This window comes from Oxyura jamaicensis, chromosome 4 (assembly GCF_011077185.1).
Source record: "Oxyura jamaicensis isolate SHBP4307 breed ruddy duck chromosome 4, BPBGC_Ojam_1.0, whole genome shotgun sequence".
In the NCBI taxonomy this organism is placed as follows: Eukaryota; Metazoa; Chordata; class Aves; order Anseriformes; family Anatidae; genus Oxyura; species Oxyura jamaicensis.
Genome location: NC_048896.1, coordinates 96,196,868 through 96,216,368, shown reverse-complemented (window position 1 = coordinate 96,216,368; position 19,501 = coordinate 96,196,868). Strand labels below are relative to the sequence as shown.

The 19,501-nt window shown below is 63.2% G+C and overlaps 1 protein-coding gene across 5 annotated transcripts; it reads left to right on the top strand.

Annotated features, from left to right (window-relative positions):
- The first annotated feature begins 3,664 nt into the window (after window positions 1-3,664).
- On the top strand, window positions 3,665-18,823 carry LOXL3 (lysyl oxidase like 3). 5 transcript variants are annotated; one of them, XM_035324735.1, is made up of 16 exons: window positions 3,665-5,501; window positions 7,688-8,009; window positions 8,554-8,717; window positions 9,516-9,727; window positions 10,201-10,254; window positions 12,832-12,891; window positions 13,143-13,362; window positions 13,810-13,990; window positions 14,231-14,385; window positions 15,157-15,330; window positions 15,854-16,016; window positions 16,224-16,467; window positions 16,957-17,072; window positions 17,170-17,306; window positions 17,838-17,949; window positions 18,167-18,823. In XM_035324735.1, the coding sequence occupies exons 2-16, from the start codon at window positions 7,700-7,702 to the stop codon at window positions 18,238-18,240; spliced, it is 2,376 nt and encodes a 791-aa protein (XP_035180626.1). In that variant the 5' UTR covers window positions 3,665-5,501; window positions 7,688-7,699; the 3' UTR covers window positions 18,241-18,823. The 5 variants fall into 5 exon arrangements, with proteins under 5 accessions (XP_035180626.1, XP_035180625.1, XP_035180622.1 ...); XM_035324734.1 differs by lacking the exon at window positions 3,665-5,501 and having other exon boundaries at window positions 7,586-8,009; XM_035324731.1 differs by lacking the exons at window positions 3,665-5,501; window positions 15,157-15,330 and adding an exon at window positions 15,474-15,629.
- Window positions 18,824-19,501: the final 678 nt, after the last annotated feature.

Below are 19,501 nucleotides of genomic sequence, written 5' to 3'. Positions count from 1 at the left end.
GGGGCGGCGCGGGGGATGAATGGGGGCTGCGCGGGGCCGTGCCGCGCGAGGGCTGCGCGGGACGCGCCAGCTCCGTCCCCGACCCCCGGTTCCACGGCGCGGCTGCGCGGTGCTGGCGGGACGGGCTGCCCCTGCCGGCGGCCGCACGGGGGGTGCCCCGCGCCTGGTACAGAAAGCCTGCTTTGTGCGCTGTGCCGGCGGCGCCGTGGCTGGGGGAGCTGTGTCGTGTTCGCCGTGCCGCGCGGTTGCGTTTGGCGGGGTGCAAGGGTTTGTGTCCGGCTGCGGCGTGCGTTCCCCACACGCTTGCTGGGAAGGGGAAGGGGTGCCCATCAGATTTGGCAGGTTAGCGGCGTGCTGCCTCGGGGCTGCGCAGCCATGCGTAGCCCTGAATGTGCTGTGCAACGCCTGCCTTCAGGAGGCTCGTTTGCTGAGCTGTGGTTTACAAAGGGCGGTGGAGACTCAGGATTTCCATGAAGATGGAATTTGCTTCTTTGCTGGAAGAGAGGAAGGATGAAGGGACGTGAGGCGTGAAGGCTGGGGGGCCTGGGCACGTCCTGCATCCTCCCAGCTGCTCTCCAGAGGAGTTGGCAGGCAGCGGAGCAGGTCTCCTCCCAGTATCTCTGAGAGGGCTGGTTCCCTGCCCTGCGGTGCCTGCCCCCCACAGACCTGTGGTCTGCTTCCCAGCCTGGCTGGGCTGTTGAGACTGTGGCCAATGGCTACAGCATCTGCACATTCCTTTGGGGTCTTCCCCTCCTGCCTGCCCCTGCGGAGCCCAGAGGAGCCGAGAGCAGAGTTGGCAGCTGTCTCCCTGCTGTGTCTCGGGGAAACCCAGTGGTGTTAGGAACTGCAAAGAGCTGTGCTGTGTGCTGCCCTGGCTTAGCGGCTGACAGTAGAACAGGAGACATCAGACAGTCCAAAGGCTCAGGACTGCTTGAACCAGTGGGCTGGACCTGGTGAGTGTACTCAGGTTCTGTGCCCCAGCTGGCACCCAGGACAGCCCCAGAGCTGGGGCGTGCTGGCTACAGCAGTGTCCCCATCACCACCTGGGACATGGACACGCAGTGGGATGGCGGGGACAGGCACACAGCCTTCTTTCTGGTCAGCCAAGGGCAGCAAGCCCCAAGCGAGCCCCACCAGGAGATGGTGGTGTGGGGAGGTGTCACCAAGCCTGCCAGCGTGGTGGGGCTGCCAGGGTGGCCCTGGGTTGTTCCTCGGTGCCACTGGGAGCAGTTCAGCTGGGAGCCCTGTGGCCCCTGGACTTGGCTGTGCTTCTCCTGTTCCTCCTATCCTGTGGGGTCCCTGCCAGCAGGTCCAGCCAGTCCTGCCCCAGTGAGGCGGGGCTGTCACAACCCTCTGCTCCAGCACCCCCGGGCTGCTGGGAAGCAGGAGGACGAAGGAGGCCAGTCCAGGCAGCCAGGATTGCGAAAGGGCTGGTGCGGGAAGCCGGGCTCTGGCCTGTATGTGCTGGGGCCCCAGGGAGATGGGGAGGGAGTGGAACCCAGTGCCTGAAACCATGGGACCCAACAGACCTCCTGTGCTGGAGATGCGACCCTTTGCTCCCAGGGATGTCCCGGCGTGGGCCTCAGCAGAGTGTGATCCCGTCACCTCTTGACCTTCCCAGTGATGGATAAACAGAAGGAGCTGCTTCCTCCCTCTCCTGGCGGGCTTCCCAGGTCTTCGGTCATTTGCTCTGCTCTTCTCTGAGTCCTTTCAGTCAGTGCCTGCTTTGCTGCATCTCCCTCTGCATGCCTCAGGCCTCCTGTGCGGCACTGCTGAGAGCCCACTCCTGCACTGCCGCCCCAGCCTGGCCCTTCCCTGCTGCTGCTGCCTGGGACCTTGTCCCCATGCCACAGAGGTGACCTGTGCTTGGCTGCTAGCATGCATGAGGACCCAGCACACTGACCTGCTCTATATCTGCTTCATCTGCTCCTTCCCAAGCCTGTTTACTGTTCCCTGAGGTTTTGCTGGGGTAGACCAAGGTCCGTCCCAGTGCCTGGTGGGCACTGAATGGCACAGCCTCGGAGCCAGCATCCCTGTGCTTGGGGCTCCCCTCGCTGTCACTGCTCACCCCTGCTGGCACAGCTGAGCCCCTGGAGGGCACAGCCCCCGTGCTGGGGGAGCGGAGCCATACCGAGGGCACTGGGGCTACCTGGCTTAGGGAGTGCAGCCCCTGTGGGGCACTGGAGCCCTTATTTGCTGGGAAGGGCAGAGTGGTGGGGCTGTTTTGGGAGCAGGTCAAGCAGTGCCATGGTTCCTGCTGCCACGTGGAGCTGCCCTCAGCACCGAGGGGACCCTGCAGCCGGGCTGGGGGTGTGGATCCTGTGCTCTCGGCTCTGTGGTGCACTCAGGTACCCACAACCAGCTCCATCCGTGCTGTATGCCAGGAAGGGGCTGGGGCCTGGCACATGCCTGAGTGGGACATTCCTTGAGACAGCAATGCTCCCTTGTGGCCAAGAAGGCCGATGTTATCCTGGGGTGCATTACAACGAGTGTTGCCAGCAGGTCAAGGGAGGAGCTCCTGCCCCTCTGCTCAGCTCTGGTGAGGCCACACCTGGAGTATTGCGTCCAGTTCTGGGCTCCCCAGTACAAGAGGGAGATGGAACTACTGGAGCGAGTCCAAGTGGAGGGCTACGAAGATGATGAGGGGATGGGAGCATCTCTCATATGAGAAGAGACTGAGAGAGATGGGCCTGTTTAACTTGGAGAAGACCAAGAGAGGATCTTATCTATGTGTATAAATATCTGTCAGGAGGGCAGAGCCAGATGAGAGGCAATGGCACAAACTGAGACATGGGAAGTTCCAGCTGAATATGAGAAAACATTTCTTTACTGGGAGGGTGACAGAGCACTGGTACAGGTTGCCCAGAGAGGCTGTGGAGTCTCCTTCTCCGGAGACATTCAAAACCCACCTGGATGTGATGCTGTGCAACATGCTCTGGGTGGTCCTGCTTGGTGGGGGGCTGGACTAGGTGATCTCCAGGGGTCCCTTCCAACCTCAGCCATTCTGTTATTCTGTGATTCCCAAGGTTTCCTGGGCAGTCAGAAGGACCTGGGCTGCTTTCCAGCATCTATGGCTGGTGCTTGCTGGGGGCTAGTCCATCCCCCCAGCTGGGCGCGTGTCCGAGCCCCATTCACCTGCCAGGGGAATGCAGGAGAGCCTTGCACAAAACCCCTGTCAGAGAGGGGACCTTGTGGCTGCAGACAGCATCCAGCAGTAGGATGCCTGGGGCCTGGGGCAGGCGAGTCTGGGCAGGATTGTGCCCAGCTCCTGGGTGAGAGCAGCAACCAGGGCACCCATCCCTGTCCCAGGCAATTATTGGCCCCTGACCCTCCCCACAGATGTTGCCTGTCCATGTCCCCGGCTGTCTGCACATCTGCTCTCCAGTGGATGTGTGCGGTTCATGCTGATCTCTGGTCCTTAGGGGCAGAGCTAGCATCCTCCCTGACACCCCTTGTACTGCTGCTTGCATCAAGCACCCCCTGTGCCGGAGTGGTGGCAGCCCCCCTTGCTCCCAGCAGGACCGAGCAGCCTGTCCCCTCATGGCCTCCACCAGCCACAGGGAGGCTGGACAAAGGGGTGCCCCTTCCTCTGGTCAGATGGAGAAGCGAGGGGGATGCTCCCTCAGGACTCACTCAGGTAGATCAGCCCTTCCAGCTTGTCTGTGCCTGCCAAAGAGCCCCCAGCCCTGGCACAGACCTCATGCCCACAGCAGATCCAGCTGGCAGGGCTGTGGTCCCGTTGGACTGAGTCAGGACTGGCCCTCTGGTTGCGGTGATCCAGAGACAGGAGCTGCAGGGAAGGGCCCGGGCTTGAAACCAGGAGGTGCTGAGTGCAGACCTGCCCCATTGGAAGCCTGTGGGACTGCGCCGCAGCTGCCTGGGGCAGGGCCGGCGAGGGGCTCCCTGTTCCCACAGCAGCAGTTGGGTCCGGGAGCAAAGCTTCCAGTGAGCGAGGACACAGGGCAGTGTCATCGTGCTGGAGGAGCAAACGCACTGCTGGCGTTTAAGAAAGTGGAAAAAGTGACCTGGACAATGGCAGCCCTGTTAGCCCAAGGTCTGTGACACTGAGCCTCAGAGTGCATTGCGAGAGGGAGATACTACAGAAATGGGAAATTGCTCGATTTTCCCCTAGGGAGTCCAGGCTGCCAACCTAACCGCTCTCCTGGATGCGCGTGGGAAGTGCTGCAGGCCTGTGCCGACCTCACCAGGGCAGGGGGCAGGCGGCAGGGGCTGAGGACAGGCTGAGCTGAGGCAGGGGGAGCAAGTAGGGAGGGGGATGCTGGAGCCCCTGCAGAGGACAGCGGTGACCCAGGAGCACTGCAGACGGTGACAGCGGGACCCCTGCGGTTAATACAGAGAGGGGTGGTAGGATTTAAGCAGGTTCAGAAGCAACTGAAGGACTGTGAAGAAGACAAATCCACAGAGAGCTTTTGAATGCAAAGACAGAGGAGGCTGAGCTGTGGGCACCACAACAGGGAGGCAGCAGAGCATCCCCGCCCTGTGCCAAGGCACTCCTGCTGCTTCTGTGGGCAGCAGGGTCTGGGCTGAGGGACATTTGCCATGGCCTGGCACCGCCGCGTGGCTCTCGCCCTGACTGATGGCGTCAGGATGTGGAGGATCTCCTGGTGCTGGCTCCATTGGCAGCACACCGTGCCTAGACAGCCTTGTGTGGGACTTCGCCACATCCCCAAACACAGGGCTGGGGCTGAGACCTCTCATCCAGACAAGCTGGAGGCCAGTGGCTTCAGCAATCCTGTCAATAGCAAGTGTACCACGTCCTGTGGTAGCACTGCCACGACTCGGTGGCACTGGGTGCCTTCCATGGCTACAGACAGACTGAGCACTTTCCTGGGTGCTGTGTTCTGGCCTCCGATCCTGCATGCTTTGTTCTTGAGTGCATGGCCTTACATTTCCTTCTAGACAAGGGTATAGTCTATGTGACGCTGTTTTGCCAGGCCGCCCAGGTCTGTCCCCATCTACACACTGCCCATTTCTGTCTTTGCAAACTGTACCAGGAGAGGACTTTTTTTCTCCTTCAGACATGGTTTTGCTTTTGAAAAGCATGTGATCCTCACCAGAGAGCCCACTGAATGGTGACTTTCCAGTTGTAGCCACATTTTAGTTACAGCAGGTGTCCAGTTTTAATCCACTTAGCAGAAGGTGCACTGATTTTGTTGAGTGCTAATCATTCATTAAAAGGTCACGCAAGATGAATCGAATGCCTTCCAGTCTCAGCCTGTTGTATCAACACAGTTACTTCAATTAACCAAACCTGTGATCTCATAAAAGGTCACACCAGCTTTGTGACATGGACTATTTCTGCAGAACTGTGGAGACTGGCATTAATTGTGCTGCTGCCCTTTAGTGTTGTATTGGCCCCGTCGCAAAGCAGCCTGGAGCTTGCCTGCAGTCAGCACCGGCAGAAATCGCCTGCCTCATTCAGTGCAAGTGGGGGGAAGCTTTAGCTCCACGTGTGCTTGCAGATTCCACGGTCTCTCCAGGTGAGTTAAAATTAGCACTGAGAGGACCCAGACTTGCTGGCAAGCACGTGTGTGTGTGATGTGTGGCACAGCGTAGCTCCGTAGATTGACAGTACTTCACTTGGGAAGGACAGGACATCCCCTCTGACTGATGCACAGAATAAGAAGCATTTTATTACTGCTGTGAGATGTTAAACTGATCCCCTCGCTGCTTTCCAGGCAGAGCAGAAACACGGCTGGAGCACTCCTGCCCTGCCCGCCCCCGCTGGCAGGGCTGGGATGGCCCTTTGCGCCTGCCCTCCCTTCTCCTGCCTAACAGGCTGATTAAAAGGCTCAGCAAAGCATTTCCCTGCTGCCTGCCCACAAATATGCTTCCTGCTGGGCTTCGCTTTGTTCTTGCAATGCCAAAGCAGGCAGCCGAGGCACGGGTAGCCCAGAGCCAGCCACTGCAAACCCAAGGCTCACAGGGCACATTCCTGACCCCCAGTGTCTGTTGCTGTCCCCGTCAGTGCTGCTGTGTCCCCCATGCCTCAGGACGTGGCAGAGGAAAGAGCAGGGCCAGAGTTGATGCGATTACCCCACAGGGGTCGGTGTCTTCCTGCTGCAACGTCTGCGCTGGCCGTGGACCAGTGCTGTTGGTCCCCTTGCCCTCGCATGTCCCTGCAGGCACTGGGACTCGCTGGCACCGTGCTGGTGTCCCAGCCCGAAGGGGCAGGAGGCGGCAGGGGGCTGTGTCGGGGCAATGGGCACAGGGAAGGGTTTGTCTGCCTGTCCCTGCTTTGTGTTCAGGAGTCACTGGAGGCTGGAGTGGTGACCTGGCATCTGTAAACCTGGCAAAGAGAAGCACGACAGAGCAGGAGCAGGGCCGATTCCCATGAAAAACCTATCCCATGGGTGGACACGGGGCTGTGGGGCCGTCCCTGAGCCCAGGCTCAGTGCTGGTGGCAAGGCCCAGAGCGATTGTCCCGGTGCAGTGCAGGGATGTATCTCGCCCCAAGGAACGGGCTCTGACAGCTCTGTGGCCCCATCAAACCGGCACACTGGAGCTGTGAGGGAGCAGGGGCGGTGGCTGGCAGAGGAAATGTGCCGGCACCATGGGGCTTGTCTGCGAGAGGCAGGGGCCTGAGCAGGAGCATGTGCAGGGCTTGCATTTGCTTTCCCTTCTGTGCAGCCCTGTAGCTAAACATCAGAGTCTGAAATCACCCCAGCTTTTAGGTGAGCATGCTCGACCTTATTCTTTTAATGTTGTCTAATGACAGCCTGTGTGAGTGAGGCATGTGGGATGTGCTCCCGGTGGGTTTGGGTGCTGGGCTTGTCCCAGGAGGGTATCCCAGGCGGAGGGGGCACTGTGCAAGGTGCCGGCTGGGGGCAGGCTGTGGGGCTGCAGCCCTGTGGCAGGAGGCTCGCCAGGCCTTGGTGCTGTGCGGCTTGCTGTGCTTTGGTGCTGTGCCGCCAAACGCGCCGCCAGCCCGGCCTGGAGCAGTGCTGGCGCTGCCTGCGCAGGCATGCTGGTCCCAGGCTGCGTGGCACTGAGGGGGTTGAGGTGGTCCCTGGCGGCACACGTGGGAACAGGGTGAAGGCGGTTTACAGAGAAATGTTTTCACCATTGTTTGCCAATGAGACTGATGCAGGAATACCGCATCTCCCGCAGGTATTCTCAGGGAGCCACAAATGTTATTGAAGGGTTGGAGAAAATGCCTCACAGGGAGAGATGTAAATGGCTCTGGTTGCATTGCTCCTGACAGTGGGCAGGAGCGTGGCTTGGCAGCCCCTTGGTCAGCAGCTCCAGCCCCGGCTGCCGTGTGGCCAGTGGCGTACCGAGGTCCACAGCCAGCCCAGCCAGGCCACCCTGGCCCCTGGCCCTGTCCCAGCACTTCTGCTCCAGCAGCCAGTGTCCCCTCCTTTCTGGAGGTGACGAGTGCCCCTTGGCACATCTGCTGTCGTTCTCGGCGCAGGAGATGTGATCCAGCAGCACAGCGGGGGCGAGGGGCCGGGGGCAGTGGGCAGGGCTGCGGCGGGCAGCGGGGCTGGGGGTGCAGGTGGGCGATGGCTGGGGCTGTCCCCGGCTGGGGACGGGACACACGGGCGTGCTGGCACCCGGCGGAGCTGCGCAGGAGCACAGGGTTTCACCACAAGGCGCCAGGCTGAGCTGGCATTGTGTCGTGATGTGGTTCTCCCACCGGCCCTGATGCTGTCTCCCCACGCAGGGCCACGCCACCATGGGACACCACAGCACGTGGACGTGTCAGGAGCTGCTGGTGCTGCTGGGGGTGCTGTGGCTGTGGGGCGGCAGCGCCCAGCCCACCCCTCCGGGCCCCACGCGCAGCCCTGCACCCCAGCTGAAGTTTCGCCTGGCTGGCTACCCACGCAAGCACAACGAGGGCCGCGTCGAGGTCTTCTACAATGATGAATGGGGCACCATCTGCGATGACGACTTCACGCTGGCCAATGCGCACGTGCTGTGCCGGCACCTCGGCTTCGTGGCTGCCACCGGCTGGGCCCACAGCGCCAAGTACGGCAAAGGCGTCGGTAAGAGGCGCAGCTGTGTGCTGCACTAGGCTGGCGTGGGGGCCAGCAGGGCCCCGTGTCCGCAGGGTGCCTGGCAGCGTGAATGTGCATGTGTGCGTGCGCCTGCGTGTGCGTGCACGTGCAAAGCAGACTGGGAAACTCCATATGTGCCTGTGTGTCCCCAGCATGTGTGTGTTGTATGCACGCACTACAACAGCGGGCTGCGCATACCCTGGGTGGTGCAGGTGGCTGCAGGGCTGTGCCGGTGAGGGCACGTGCAGAGGTGCAGCAGGCTGCGTGCAGGCGAGATGCCGTACAGGCCCCAGGACGTGTGCTACATGCAGGCGCTGTGGAGACTCCCCACCAGCTGCTCCCACACTCAGGCTTTCCCTCGTTGCATGTCTGGCCCCAGCTTTGTGCCAGGGGCGGGCTCCCCCTGCCTCATGTCCACGTGCCTGCTACATGCCTGTGTGGCCGGGGCCGTGCGCAGCGGGCACCTTCCCTGCTCTTGGGGGCTGCTGCGTGGGCTCGGTCCCCTCTCACCTCTGGCCCTGGCGTGTGGCAGGGCGGATCTGGCTGGATAACGTGAATTGTGCGGGAGGTGAGAAGAGCATTGGGGACTGCAAACACCGGGGCTGGGGGAACAGTGACTGCAGCCACGAGGAAGATGCAGGTGTCATCTGCAAGGACGAGCGCATCCCAGGCTTCAAGGACTCCAACGTCATTGAGGTGAGGGTGCTGTGTCTGGGGCAACCCTGCCTGCCTGGCTTTTGACCTCCTTGTCTGATCGGGGGCAGCTTCCTCACTGCAGCCCGGCAGGCATCTGTGCCAGCCAGTGGGCAGGTGGGGCTGTGGTGCGCAGCCCTGCAGCAGGCAAATCCTGCCCCTGCCCCACGTGGAATGCAGTACTGCCACAGCATCCCCTGGGTATCCCGAGCTGCTCCTTCCCTCATGGCATCTGCAGGCCACGGGGGCTGTCCCGTACCCCTGCAGACCGTATTCCCCTGTCTCCTGTCCGCCAGGGGCCCTGGTCCCAGACCTGCTCCTGCACGCTGCGCTCCTCTGGCCTATGTGGCTGCTCCCCTCTGTCTCTCTTACAGGCTGTTTCTCAGACCACACTTTGGGTATGGGGACATGGCGCAGCTCTGGGCATGTGCTGGCTGGGGTCCCACCAAGAGAGGGGTGCTGGAGCCATGTCCTGCAGGCTGTGCCCAGCATCCAGCGCCCTGTGCTGCCATCCTGTCCTGGGAGGGTGTCTGGATGCAAGGTTCCAAGGTGAAGGGATGGCAGCACTGGCTCTCCCAGCTGCAGTCCTGGAAATAGACCTGAGGGACCAGGGACAGGGATAGGTACTTGGCTACAGGGATAGGTACTTGGCTACCCTGAGCCATTGGAGATGGGACCGTCCTGTCCCTGTTCCCCGCATGGGTCTGGGCCTCCCCCCCCCTCCTGCAGGGCATCCTTGGGCTGGCAGGGAGCGGGGGCCCAGGGGTGCCAAGCAAGCCTGGGGTGACCCCTGCCCTGCAGACAGAGCAGAGCCACGTGGAGGAGGTTCGCCTGCGGCCGGTGGTGTCAGGGGCCCGGCGGCGGCTGCCAGTGACAGAGGGCATCGTGGAGGTGCGCTACAAGGATGGCTGGGCACAGATCTGCGACGAGGGCTGGGACACCAAGAACAGCCGTGTCATCTGTGGCATGATGGGCTTCCCTGCAGAGAAGAAGGTGAACAGGAACTTCTACAAGTGAGTGGGGCCGGCAAGGAGTCCTGTGTGGCCGGGGTGTCGGAGCAGCACTGGGGGATGCCGGGGCAGTGCTGGGGGGACAGCCGGGAGCATGCTGTTGGGCATTGAGGCTCCCCAGCATCCCTCCTGTCCCTGCAGTTCACCCAGCCCTAGCTCCAAGGGCCATTTGGGCACTTGCTAACCAAGCTGGGGGTCCGTGGCACGGCTGGGGGCCACCAGTCTCCCCATGCACCACTGCAGAGCCTGACCAGGAGGGCAAGTTTTGCTCCCTGGCAGTGGTGCACCTCCACATTTCCCTCTCGTAGAGAGCGCAGGGCTCCCTTTGCCCAGGGCACTTTGTCGTGAGCCAGGCAGGGATGCTGCCACAGCACCGTGGCTCAAGGGAGGGGCCCGGGTGTGGGTGCGCTGCCCACAGTGCAGTGCCCAGCACTGTGCGCGCCCCTCACCGCACAGCCAGGGTGTTGCTCCTGCAGGCGGTTGAAGCGTGCAGCCAGGACGAAGGGACGGAACCCAAGGCCGGGCAGCAGGTAAGGGGCTGGGGCGCCCCGTCTGCTGAGCCCTGGGCAGCACCGGGCTGTCCTGTCCCACCAGTCTCTGCAGTCCAAGTGTATCCTGGCATGAGCGGATCTGGACAGAGCAGACTGAGGGCCCGTAGTGTGCTGGGCAGGAAGAGCCCACTCCAGTGGGACCTGTCTGAGTGCACTGGGGTCCCCTGTCCCCCATGAGAGATGCTCTTTCTCCTAGGCTGCTGGTGCCCCAGGCAGAGCAGCCTTGTCCCACACAATGGGCAGGGTCTGTGTCTGCAGGGCAGACACGCTGCGGGCAGGGTCCTGGTGGAAGGCATGGGGAGGGCTGTGGTGCCCTGTGCTGCAGCCCTGCAGGGACAGGGAGGCCTCGGAAAGGAGCTCTCTCTCCTGGTGGATAGGGCGGGTGAGCTGCAGGGATGGGCTGCTTTCTGCAGAAAGCGTCAGTGGGGAAGCTGGAAAGGCTGTGCACTTCCCTGTTCCCCACGGGGTGGGACGGCATGGGCATTGAAGTGCTTGCTCAGCGGTGCTGGTGGTGCTGGGCACCAGGGCAGTGGGCATGGTGGTGCTGGGCACTGGGCTGATGGTCATGGTTTGGTAGGTCTTGTCCCAGGTGCTGCACCTGCCTGGGATCTCTTGCACCGTCTGCCCACTCACTCTTGCTGCCATTCTGCCTGACCCCAGGGACAGTCTGGCTGCCCTTTCCCTCTGGCCCTGCACTGCTGTGGATGGATTTGGCAGTGGGTGCAGAGACCCAGGCTACATCCAAAGCCATCCAAAGCCCATCCTCCCTGGGCTGATGCATGGTACCTCTCGCTTGAGCCCATCATGTGGAGAAGCTGCTCTGCCCCTGCCCCACTTCAGCTCGGTCCCACCAACCCCCTGGTGCTGGAGGTGACCCATGCGCTCTTGGCCCGTCCCGAGTCCTTCGCTGTGACTTCCCAGCACTGTGTCATCGATGGGCACCCTCGCCAGCTCCTGTAGCTCTGCCTGCGCTGGTGGTGGGAATCCGGATGGGGTCAGCCTGTGGGGGTCTCCTCAAAGCCCACTCACACGTCCCTCTTGCTGCAACATGCTGTTGCTGCTTTGTCTGGTTGGTGCCCACTTCCTCTTCTCCACTGAGCGGGCATTATCCACGTGGCACTGGGCGAAATGCTGCGCCACGTCTGCAAGCAGCGATCCGCTCCCGTTCCTCTGCCTGCCACAGGAGCCAAGCTCTGGTTTGCCTGGGCTGAGCTGTTCAGGCTGCACGTCTGCAGCCTGCGTGGGGTGATGGTAATGGGTAATCCCAGCTGGAAGGGACCTCGGGGTCCTGGTCCAACCTCTCCTGCAGTGCTGTGGGCCGGCTCAGGACTTCATCCAGCTGGCTTTTGAAAGACAACAAGGACAGCGATCCCACAGCCTTGTGGGCTCTGCTCTGATGCTGAGTGGCCCTCATGGGGAAAAAGTTTTCCTTACATCTAGTGTGACCCTCTTCTTGCAAATTTTGCCTGCTTTCCCTTGTACGCCTGTCTTTGGCAGCTGTGAAGAGCCTGGCTCCGGCTCCCTGACAGCCCTTTGTGGGTGCAGGCTGGGGGCTGTCTGAGCCCCTGGAGCCAAATCATCCCCAGGGTGCAGAGCGCAGCTTCCCGTTTCTCCGCCAGTCCCTGGCTGTCCCGGTGCTGTCTCCGGGGCTCGCTCCACTTTGCTGATACCCTTCTTGTATCAGGAGACCCCAAACTGGGTGCAGGATCTAGCTGTGGTCTCAGGAGTGCTGATGGGTGCTGATGTCCGCTGGACATTGGTGTGAACCCTCGTCCTGACTGTCCTGTGCTGTGTCACGGGGCTCACTGGGCTGCGTGGGCTGGCACTGATGTGCTGTGGGCTGGCAGGACAGCTGCCAGGCCTGGCTTTGCCTTATCCCTAGTTTCTGGGGAGCTTGCAGCCCCCTGCCCAGTTTTTCATTCTTTTCTCCTTGTGGTCCCTGGGGATTTGGCCCTGCTCAGCATCTTCCTCCCCACCAAGCAAAACAAAGCATTTCTGGGGGTGTGGGGGTACACGCAACATACCAGCATCCTACGGTCTTCTCTGCACTGCCCAGTGTGAACCCAGGGTATTCCCCGCACCGAAGCTGGGTGCGGTGATCTCACAGAGCGTCTCGCCATCCCCGTGGCTGCGGGATGGGCACTGTCCACACGCACCGCTAGCTTGGCGCCGTGCTTGGTAGGTGTCTTGCTCCCCTTGGAGCAAAGCACAGTGATGTTGCCTGGTGTCTGGATGAGGACGGAGGCATACCTCACTTGCTCCTGACAGATCAAATCATTGCCAGTGGTGTTTGATCTTCTGCTGTGTGTCAAAGCAGCACGGGATGTTGCTGCCTCTGTCACAGTTTCCTGGAGGGATGTGGGCAGGAAACTGCATCATTGCTGTGGAGGGCAGTTGTGTCATATTGCTGGCAGCAGATGATGCCATTGCACCCACGCATGACACGAAGTGGACGTGCATGAGGCTTGCCAGGGGCACGCATGCCAAGCTCAGTCTCCAGGGAGAGGTGACAGCCTGGGGCTCTGGGCTCCTTGATGATTGTTTTCTGTTTTCCAGGCTCGCCTCCAAATCTAAGCCTAAACAAAAGCGCAGGGAGGACGTAGGGTCCAGGAAGAGGTAAATGGCTCCAGTGGGGAGCCCGAGTGCCTGGAGCCCTGCTCAGCGCTGCTGGAACCACGCGTGTCCCCGTGCTGCTGGGATAGGGGCAGGGCCGGTGAGGGGTGGGCGCCCTGGGGGCACAGCGCATCCCCTTGGGGATGGAGCCAGGGGATGGAGTGAGGGGCAGGGACAGTGCAGCTGCAGGTGGGGTGGCCACCAACACCTCCGCTCCTGGTGGCTGTGCCGCAGGCTGCGCTCTCTCCTTGCAGGCTGTTCGTGGAGCGGCAGCAGCTCAACTACCGCCTGCACTCCGTGTCCTGCACGGGGACAGAGGTGCACCTCTCCATGTGCACCTTCCAGTTCTACCAGGGCAACACCTCCACAGCCTGCGGGGCCGGCATGCCCGCCGTTGTCAGCTGCCTGCCTGGGCCCCTCTTCACCTCTGGCAGCACCCACAAGAAGAAGCAGCGCCAGCAGCAGCAGGGCCAGGTGAGCCCTGCAGGGTGGGTGTGCGGTGCTGTGGTGGCCCACAATGGCCACTGCCCTGTTGCAGGGCTCTGAGCCCCTGGCTGGGCCAAGAGCAGGCGTGCGGTGTCCCTGGGTGACTGATCCATAGGGCAGGAGGTGGAGACAGCGTTCTGTCCCTGCACATCACAGCCACCTCTGTGCTGCACTGTGCTGTGCTGTGGCACACCGCTGTGCCGTGCCACACGGTGCTGTGCTCTGCTGTGCCGTGCCACATGGTGCTGCGCCACGTTGTGCCGCACCGTGCCACCCCACGGTGTCCCCTGCCGTGCTGTGCCGCACCGTGCCACCCCATGGTGTCCCCTGCCGTGCTGTGCCGCACCATGTCACCCATGGTGTCCCCTGCCGTGCTGTGCCGCACCATGTCACCCATGGTGTCCCCTGCCGCGCCCTGACCCCACTGCCCCGCAGCTGCGGATCCGGCTGAAGGGAGGTGCGAAGGCCGGGGAGGGACGCGTCGAGGTGCTCAAGAGCAGCGAGTGGGGCACAGTCTGCGACGACCGCTGGAACCTGCTGTCAGCCAGCGTGGTGTGCCGCGAGCTGGGCTTTGGCAGCGCCAAGGAAGCCCTCACTGGGGCACGCATGGGCCAAGGTGAGGGTCCTGGGCCAGGCATCGCCTTCGGATGGCCGTGCTGGGCAAGCCACAGCCAGGCCTGTCCCTGCGGCTGCGGGCAGCATGTGGCGCCGGGCTTGCCTGGAGCATCCCGGGGGACTGTGGCCACTCAGTCCTTTGGGGAGGGCAGGGCTGTGCCAGGAGGGGGGGAAAGGGCAGCTGCCGGAGGGGATGGTGTCCCAGTGCGGCTGGGCGCTGAGCCCCGCAGCTCCTCTGCAGGGACTGGGCCTATCCATCTGAATGAGGTGCAGTGCCTGGGCACCGAGAAGTCCATCTGGAGCTGCCCCTTCAAGAACATCACGCAGGAGGACTGCAAGCACACGGAGGATGCAGCCGTCCGCTGCAACATCCCCTACATGGGCTACGAGAACCTGGTGTGTGTTGTGGTAGGGCCTGCACAGCCGTGGGGTTCCTGGCATCGGGGCCCTGGAGTGGGAGGCTGAGGGACCACAGCGGTGTCTGTGTCACCTGCTGAGCCCGGGGAGCCCATGGGACCTGACATAGGATGTCCCCTCATCTGTCTTGTACTGCGCCTCATTTCAGCCCTGGGGAAAGGGCTGCCCTGGGGGGGCTGGGGATTTTGGGGGACTGGGGTCCCAGACTGCCCCTGTGAGTAGGGGGGTGGAAGGGAGGCCCCTGGGGGCTCTGAGGACTCTGTGGTGCCCCCTGCTCAGTGGTGTGGGGTAGCTGCTCCCTGCTGAAGCACTTGGAAAAAAATCACTGTGGGCCAAGCAAGAGAGATTTTTTTTTTTTTTTAATCTGATGAAATGAGCAAATGGAGCAGCACCTTCCTCTTTGACCTAGTGTCTCATTTCATCCACTTTGGGCTTTTTAACCTTTTTAACACTCTCATGCCTGTCATTTCTGAAATGAGAATTCATTTTGAAATGAACCGTTTTCCCTGCTTTGGTACACACTTCCCAAACCCACAAAGTCTTGGCCCCAAATCTGCCATTTTTGGTGAGTTCCCAGCTCACCAAAAGTTGTGCCTGGCTCTGCTCAGCTCCTGGCTGCCTCCTCCTTGCCGTGCCGCCCCACAGCCCCGGCTGCCTGGGTGCCTGGGCAGGATGCGCTGCGGGACACGGTCCCAGTGCCAGGAGCATCGCTCATGATGCCAATGACGCTGCCACCGCCTTTCTCTGCAGATTCGGCTGAGCGGGGGTCGGAGCCGCTTCGAGGGGCGGGTCGAGGTGGCGGTGGGGGCTGGCGACGGGGACGAGCTCCGCTGGGGTCTGGTCTGCGGTGAAGGCTGGGGTACGCTGGAGGCGATGGTGGTCTGTCGCCAGCTGGGTCTGGGATTCGCTAACCACGGCTTACAAGTAGGTGCTAGCGCCAGCTTGGCCAGGGCAGCGAGCCGCCACCACCACTGCTCCGCGGGGACGGGGACGGGGACAGGGATGGGACATGGCGCGGGGCGGTGCAGTGCGGGGTGCATGCTCACGGCCCCAGGACTTCCCCACAGATCCGCCTAGCCGGCGGGAGGACGGCGTTCGAGGGCCGCGTGGAGGTGAAGCGCGGCAGTAGGTGGGGCACGGTGTGCAGCGATGGCTGGACCACCAAAGAGGCCATGGTGGCCTGCCGCCAGCTTGGCCTGGGCTACTCCCTGCACGCGGTGACGGTAGGTGCCGGTGGGGAGGCGCCTGGTGATGCCCTGGCAGGCACAGACACCGGCGCTTCCCTGATGGCCCCGTGGCTGAGAGGGGTGATGGGACGGGGCCTCTCTGTGCCACGGGACAGGAGCTGTGGGGGCAGCCTGGGTGGGCGGGCAGAGTGTACCGAGGCAGGGTGCATCTGAGCCGGGGCACCCGCAGCATTTGGCCCAGCCTGTCTCACCCACCCCAGGAGACGTGGTACTGGGATGCCAGCAACGTGACAGAGATGGTGCTGAGCGGTGTGAAGTGCGCTGGCCACGAGATGTCCCTGAGCCACTGCCAGCACCACGGCAGCAGCCTGAACTGCAGGAACACGGGCACGCGCTTTGCCGCAGGCGTCATCTGCTCTGAGAGTGAGCGCTGATGGGGACTGCGGGCATGGGGCCGCGGGGCCAGGGGCTGCAGAAGAAGAAGGTGTGGGCAAGGGGCTGTGCAGGTGGGGGGGCTGTGGGGCCTGTGCCAGCTGATGGGGTGGGTACACGTTCGCCTGGCTGGCTCAGCCCTGCTTGTGCTGAGCAGCGGTGTGTCCAGCCGTCCCTGAGCCACCGCCTGCTCCCCAGCCGCCTCCGACCTGCTGCTGCATGCGCCGCTGGTGCAGGAGACGGCGTACATCGAGGACCGGCCGCTGCACATGCTGTACTGTGCCGCCGAGGAGAACTGCCTCTCCAGCTCGGCCCGCCTGGCCAACTGGCCCTACGGGCACCGCCGCCTGCTCCGCTTCTCCTCCCAGATCCACAACAACGGCCGTGCCGACTTCCGCCCCAAGGCAGGCCGCCACTCCTGGGTCTGGCACGAGTGCCACCGGTGCGTGCGTGGTGCGGGCAGGGAACGGCCTGGGCCGGGGCTGCAGGCAGGAGGAGGGCGGCGGTGCTGCTGCTGGTGGGCAGGGGGAGGGTGGTGCCGGGACTCGTGCTGCCGGGGGTCATTTCCCCCAGTTTGGCTCAGGGCTGACCCTGAATAGTGGTGTTGGGGCTGGGGGTGTCGGGGGCAAGGACGGGGCTGCAGGCTGTGCAGGGGCTGAGCCTCCCCTTGCCGGGGCCACCTGGCTGGGGACAGCTGTGTCCCATCGCAGGGCAAGGCTGAGCTCTGCCCTAGCCTCGCAGCACTGTGGCCTCAGAGCAGGGGCTGTGGGGACCTTCCCAAGCACTGAGGGGACAGGCAGGTGGGGGGCCTGTTACCTGCTTGCTCTGTGGGTTTCCTTGGCTGCCGCCTCCACCACTGCCCCCTGCCCCCCCCCCCCCCCCCTCCCGAGGGCTGCACTGGTGCAGAAGGGCGCTGCGGGCTCTCTCACAGGCACTATCACAGCATGGACATTTTCACCCACTACGACATCCTGACTCCCAACGGCACCAAGGTGGCAGAGGGCCACAAGGCCAGCTTCTGCCTGGAGGACACAGAGTGTGAAGAAGGTGGGCGCCGCAAGGCTGCAGGGCACTGTCCCTGCCGTGTCCCCCTCTGTGCAGGGGGCTGCAGCAGGGATGAGCCGTGCTCTCTTCTTGCCTGCAGATGTGGCCAAGCGGTACGAGTGTGCCAACTTCGGGGAGCAGGGCATCACTGTGGGCTGCTGGGACCTGTACCGGCATGACATCGACTGCCAGTGGATCGACATCACTGATGTCAAGCCTGGCAACTACATCCTGCAGGTGCTGCAGCTGTGCCCCCAGCCCCTCTCGCACCCCCTGAGCAGTAGTGCCTGGGACATGCTGAAGAGACCACCCACCGCAGGCTGTGCTGTGGGGCTGGGAGGGCTCTGGAGCTTGCCTCTGCCCCATGGTCTGCAGCACGCTGCTGGCCCTTCTGTGGACAGGGTGCCTGGCCCCAGGAGCCACGGCACGGAGGGACTATGCCCATCCCAGGGCCTGGAGTCGTGCAGGGTTCTCGTGGAACCCGCTCGGGCTTGCTGTGGCCTGAAAGCCATTTCCTGCCCAAAGGAATGTTGCTCTTGGGCACATGGGGCACAGTGACAGGGCCGCCAGCTCCTCAGAGCCCTCCAGCACATCCCACTGTGGCCAGGGAGACGAGTCCCGCTGGGGCTGGGGGGACAGGGCCGTGCCAGGGCCATACCCCGGGCCATATCCTGGGCAGCAGCTATGCTGGGCTGGAAGGGCCAAGCGCTGCGGGGCTGCGGGGTGTGGGGCAGGGGCTCGCAGCGCCTCACTGTCAGTGCCCCACAGGTCGTGATTAACCCCAACTTCGAGGTGGCAGAGAGCGACTTCACCAACAACGCCATGAAATGCAACTGCAAGTACGACGGGCACCGTATCTGGGTGCACAGCTGCCACATCGGTAACGGCCCAGGGACACGGCATGGGCTGAGGCGAGGGCACGGTGGGGCTGGGGGTGTCCTGGGGTGGACCAAGACAGGGGCAGTAAGGGCTGGGGGCGGGCTGGGGGCACGGGCAGCTGTGGGGGCAGGGGCTAGGGTGCTGGGGGTGGCCGGGGAAGGACGGAGGCACTGGCAGGACAGCAGTGGAGCCGACAGCTCCTGTCCTCTGCTGCCCAGGCGACGCGCTCAGTGAGGAGGCCAGCAAGCGGTTTGAGCAGTATCCAGGCCAGCTGAACAACCAGATCTCGTAGGGCCCAGACACAGGAGCCCCGGGGAGACGGGCATCTCCCTCCTCCGCCCCACACTTGCAGGAGGAAGCTGCTGCGGGGCCGGTGGGGGGCTCGCCCACAACACCTCCGAGCCCTGCACCGCTCGGGGGGCTGCCCAGGACTCACCGCTGGGGAGCCAGGGCTGGAGGCAGCAGCCCCTGGGGCACTGCCCCAAACACTGGCCGGACGCTGCGCCCCCTTCCTGGGCTGCGGCACCAGGGCACGGTCCGGGGAGGCCCTGGGCCCCTCCTGCCACACCGTGCTCCCCCCGCTCCCTGTCCCCACCACCCCACTGCACCCCTCCTGCTCCCCCAGCCCAGTTCCTCACCCTGAGCTGCCTTCTCTGGGGCTCTGCCCTCTGCTGGCACCAGGATCCGCTGCCCACCTGGGGAACCCCCTGCTCAGGGCCAGCCTCGGTCGTGCCCCTGGAGCCCCCTGTTCCCCAGGACGCTGTGGCCACCCTGCATTGGCAGCGCTGCCTCTGGCTGCCCAGCAGCAGCTCCCACACTCATTCCTTAGTTGTAATTTTATTTTATTGATAAAGTTGTCTGTTCTATTTCCCCAAGGGGTGCTGGCTCCTCTCTGGGGTGGGAAGAAGAGCCTGGTAAGTCAGGGGTAAAACATGGCCAGGCTGCCCGGCACGGTGTGTGGGAGCAGCCCCTGCACAGGGGGGAGGAAGGGGCTGCCGGAGCCTGCAGCAGCGGCTCTGGCCCCACACAGCCCCACGGAGCCGCTGGAGGCCCGCACCAGCGGGAGCAGATGGGGCCACCCTGGCGCAGCATGGATGTGGTGGAGCGCCATTTCCCCCGTGCCAGATGCAACGCAGATGTCATGTAGCAGGAATCCCAAGCAGCATGACCTTCCACCAGCCCCACAGGGCTGTGAACCACAGGGAGCGCAAGCTCTCGGCAGAGCTGGGCTGCCTTGACGGGGAGCAGCCCCACAGGGACCGACAGGGGTGGAGCAGAGCCCCACCAAGTCAGGGAGACTTTGGGCACACATAGGGACACGAGACCCTTGTAAGGGGGAAAGACTCCTCAGTTGCTGCAGCTCTTGTCCTTCAGCCAGAGGCTCTGGCCCTGCCTGCATCTGAGCAGTGCAGAGGAGAAGCTCCAGCCTCTGCTGGGGGCAGACCAGGGGAGCAGAGGGGCAGCTGGCACCGGGCAGGCCCTGGCTCCAGCCCTGGAAAGCGCTGCGGTCAGTGCTGCCGAACAGCTATGCAAGAAACGTCTGTGCTATTTCC